The 3,933-nt window shown below is 63.7% G+C and overlaps 1 protein-coding gene across 1 annotated transcript in view; it reads left to right on the top strand.

Annotated features, from left to right (window-relative positions):
- The first annotated feature begins 1,688 nt into the window (after window positions 1-1,688).
- Window positions 1,689-3,933, top strand: part of N4BP3 (NEDD4 binding protein 3) — a 10,728-nt gene continuing 8,483 nt past the window's right edge. Inside the window, exons 1-2 of the mRNA XM_027775908.1 lie at window positions 1,689-3,504; window positions 3,757-3,924. Of these exons, the coding sequence (XP_027631709.1) occupies window positions 3,184-3,504; window positions 3,757-3,924 (489 nt within the window). The 5' untranslated portion in view covers window positions 1,689-3,183. The remainder of the gene's footprint in view (window positions 3,505-3,756; window positions 3,925-3,933) is intronic.

Raw genomic sequence — 3,933 nt, 5'->3', positions numbered from 1 at the left:
CAGGGCTCACCCGCTGTGTGTGTGGGGATGATGTGGTCATGCCCAGCGTCTGGCCTGACCCAACAGGACACCCGTGGCAGGCACTAGGATGCCCCCACGTGTCTCCTCATTGGCGCCCTGGCAGGCACAGCCCTGTTCTGCACCGAGGGCTGCTCTGAGAACGATGCCCCCATCATTCAGGGCTTTCAGGACTGCCTGCTAACCTGGGGGCCAGCAGGAGAGGTATGGAGAGCCCTGTGGGACAGCTCCATGCCATCAGCTCTGGGCCCCGGCAGGCACCTGCTTGAGCAAAGAGGCCTGCACCAGGAGGGCCCGCCTCCCTCTGTGGCTTTCCTGCGGGCCGAGGCGCTGCCCTCCTGCTCCTCTCCAGCCTGCACAGCTGCTCTGCCCTCCCAGGCAGGATCTGGGCTCCAAGCCCCAGCAGGAGGGGCTGTGTGTCGGAGCAGGGCTGGAGGTGGGATGGACCTCTTTAGGAAAGGGACAGTCCCCCAACTGAGACCTGAGCCCTGCTGGAGAGGCTGCAGGAGAGGTGGGTGGGCCTGAGAAGGGTGGGGAGGGGCAGTCTGTGCGGCCTCCGTCCAGCTCCACGGCTTCACCACAGCTGGTCCCATGCTCCCCTCACTACGCACATGCACACGCCCATGCCAGCCTGTGGGCTGGGGGGACCCCTGGGTCTTCGCGAGGGTGTTCCCATGTTATGCCAGCGTCCTGGCAGGGGCTTGGTGCTGCGTGGTGACCTCGTGCCATGCCCCTAGCAGAGGAGTGTCCGCTGGGTGGCCGACAGACGCGGTCGTGAGTGGTTGAACGCGCTGTCGTGGCCTGTGGCTCCCTTGGACCTCAGACCCTTGGAGGGTAACACGGGGTGCTGGTTATCTCTCCCCACGACAGGAAGTGAGCATGTCTCCCGGGGAGGTGAGGTGCTGTGTGCTTGGGCTGAGGTGGGTGGATTTGGCATTGCTGCCAGTGTCCCGCCCTGTGGCCCCTCAGGACTTGCGTCAAAGCCCTTTCACCTCCAGTCTCTGACTGTCATGGTAACCCTGCAAAGGAGGTCAGGCATGCAGTCTTCCTCCTTCAGCTTCAGAGATGGGGAGACCGAGGCCTGGGGAAGGGAGGCGCTCTAGAGTCCCAGGTCCTGCAGAGAGCAGGGGCCGGGAGACTGGCTCCCTGCCGCCCTTGCTGAGAGGCAGCCGCACAGGTGTTCGGGGCACAGGCAGGGCGCTGGTTCTCGCTGGGCGGTGGAGCCGGGTGCTTCCATCTCGTGCTTTAGGCTGCAGGTGCTGCCCTGAGTCCCCACAAGACACCTAGCAGCCATGGCGCTGGGCCAGGTCGCCTTATCTTGGCCAGCTCTGCTACTAGGCAGGTCCCTTCACCTCTCCGAAACCCTGTGACCTTATTTTTTTTTTTTTTTTTTTTTTTTTTTTTTAGTTTTTCCTTTTTTCTTAATTTAAAATTTTTGCTATAGAGTGCATGTGCTTGCCAGGAGAGAGAGGGAAAGTGAGGGGTGACCGTGGGTCGAGTCCTGGACCCGGTGACTTAAACTCACACCAGGCACGTGTCCGTGCATGCCCAAGATCCCGAGAGGAGAATGGAGGAGAAGGGATTGCGGCATGGCCATCCCCCCGGGGGTGATTTCTTGCTTTCTGTCTCTGTCCCTCTCTGTCTTTCTGGCGAGCGCACGCGCCCTATAGCAAAAACCTCTCCAAAGAAAAAAAAGGGACAGTAACTACGCCATGGGAAGGAGACCCGTGTGCAGGCCCAGGGCCTGATGGCATATCCAGATAGAGCCCTGTGTCTCTGCGACTGCTGCAGCCCCAGAAGGGCTTGAACCTGTTCAGACGCACCCCATCGCGGAGCTGCGGGTTAAGGGGAAGCCTGAGAAGGCTATTTCTGTCCAGAGGTTGAAGGTTACAGCGTTGGGAGAACAGGGTCTTGCCCTCCCCCCACTCCCAGAGAGCTTTGTCTTTCACACACACAAAGCCTGGAAGTGGGTGAGGAAGACGGAGCCTCCTAAGGACCATTGTCTGGGGCGGGAGTGGGTGTCCCGGAAGCGCAGTGGGTGGTGAGGGCTCAGCCTGCCTGATGGGAGTCTGCTCAGAGTGGGAGCAGTGTCTGTGGAGGGAGGCGGGGAGGCGGCATCTGCTCCCTTGGGGACCTCGCTGCGCCCTGTGCGCTGGGCTCCGAGCTGGGCACAGGTTCCCAGGGACGCGGTGCGGCCCCGCCCTCCGGAGCGCCGGCCGGCACAGGTGGAGAGGACTGTGAATCTGCTCAGAGAAGGCGCCGTGTGACCGAGCTCGGCTTCGGCCAGCCTGTGTTGACCCTGGCAACAGGCCAGGCCTGGACGGTACTTGTCACCTCAGTCCATCCTCCCAGGCAGAGTGGTCAGTGGACCTCCACCATTGAGGCCTGAGAGAGCCCAGCTGGCAGAGCCCGATGACCTGGCCGAGGTCACACGCCTGTTGGCTCCGCCCGGGCCCCACCCTGCCTGGTCGTGGGCTTTGGAGCAGTAAGTGCACAGACTGACAGGGCTCTGCTGCCCCTTCCGCTGCCCCACCACCACCCGACGTGAACACCTGTTCCGGAAACCGCGGCCATTGTCAGCCATCCGTCGTCCCTTTGGCCCTTCCTGTTTGTATCCCTCCCGCTGTAGCCCCCAGCCCCGCCCTGCCAGGTGTTTCCCTCAGGGAGCTGGACCCTGGGAGGAGGGCTGGGCCGAGTTAGTGCGCTCCCAAGGGAGGAAGGGGGACTGGAAAGTCCCTCTGGCCCTAACTCGCTCTGCCCCCTTCTCACCCCACAGTTTGGTGGGGGGCCTGGCAGGAGAGTGAGCCCGTCCTCCTTAGTCCTCCGCTGGCCTGCTGCCAAGACAAGGGCCCACTCCTGTGCCAGCCCCACCCCTGCTGGAGCTGGCTCTGGGGCCCCGCAGGGCACGTTCTCCTTGTCCTTCGGCTTACTCCGTCCAGCAGGGCAGTAGGTGGCTGGTGGCTTTGGGGCCTGGACCCCGTCCTCTTGCCCATCCAGGATCCTGTCCTAGGATTGCTCGGTCCGGCCCGTCTGGGGAGCTACCACAGAAGAGCGAGCGTGGGTTTCTGGGCTCCAGGGCAGGTGGCAGCAGAGCAACTGGTGCCCACCCCCCCTGATGGAGCCTCCCGATTCCAGAAGCAGCTGCCTGCGCCCTGCTGAAACTTCATGGCCACAGCCCCAGGCCCTGCAGGCATTGCCATGGGCAGCGTGGGCAGCCTGTTGGAACGGCAGGGCATCTCCCCTGAAGAGCTGCGGGCGGCACTTGCTGGATCCCGGGGACCCCGGCAGCCTGACGGGCTGCTCCGGAAGGGCTTGGGCCAGCGCGAGCTCCTTAGCTACCTGCACCTCCCCAAGAAGGATGGCAAGACCACCAAGCGGGTGCCTCGGAGTGAGCCCGCGGATTATGCCACACTGTACTACCGGGAACACCCTCGAGCCGGTGACTTCAGCAAGACTTCACTGCCCGAGCGGGGTCGCTTCGACAAGGTGTGCCTCTGCTCACGCCCGCTCACATTCACGGGACCGGGAGGGTGGGGCCTCCTCGGAGACCTTGAGGCCAGGTTAGGGAAGGGATGGGAAGGACGGGTCGGCTGAGAATTGAAAATCCTGCAGGGGGCTGGCCTGGGGTTTGGTCACTGTTCCTGGTGGCATGTGTCCCGTGTTCTCCAGGCAGGTCCCCCAGGGCTGCAGGAGCTGGGGGGGCACCCAGAGCTCACTCTGCACCTCTCTTCCCGGCAGTGCCGCATCCGGCCATCTGTGTTCAAGCCTGCAGCGGGCAGCGGGAAAGGGTTCCTGTCTGTGCAGAGCCTGGCGGCCCACAAGGGCCAGAAACTGTGGCGCAGCAATGGCAGCCTGCACACGCTGGCCTGCCACCCGCCCCTGAGCCCCGGGCCCCGCGCCAGCCAGGCCCCCGCC

This window comes from Tupaia chinensis, unplaced genomic scaffold, assembly GCF_000334495.1.
Source record: "Tupaia chinensis unplaced genomic scaffold, TupChi_1.0 Scaffold000612_1, whole genome shotgun sequence".
Classification (NCBI taxonomy): Eukaryota; Metazoa; Chordata; class Mammalia; order Scandentia; family Tupaiidae; genus Tupaia; species Tupaia belangeri.
This window is presented reverse-complemented; position numbering and strand designations above follow the sequence as displayed.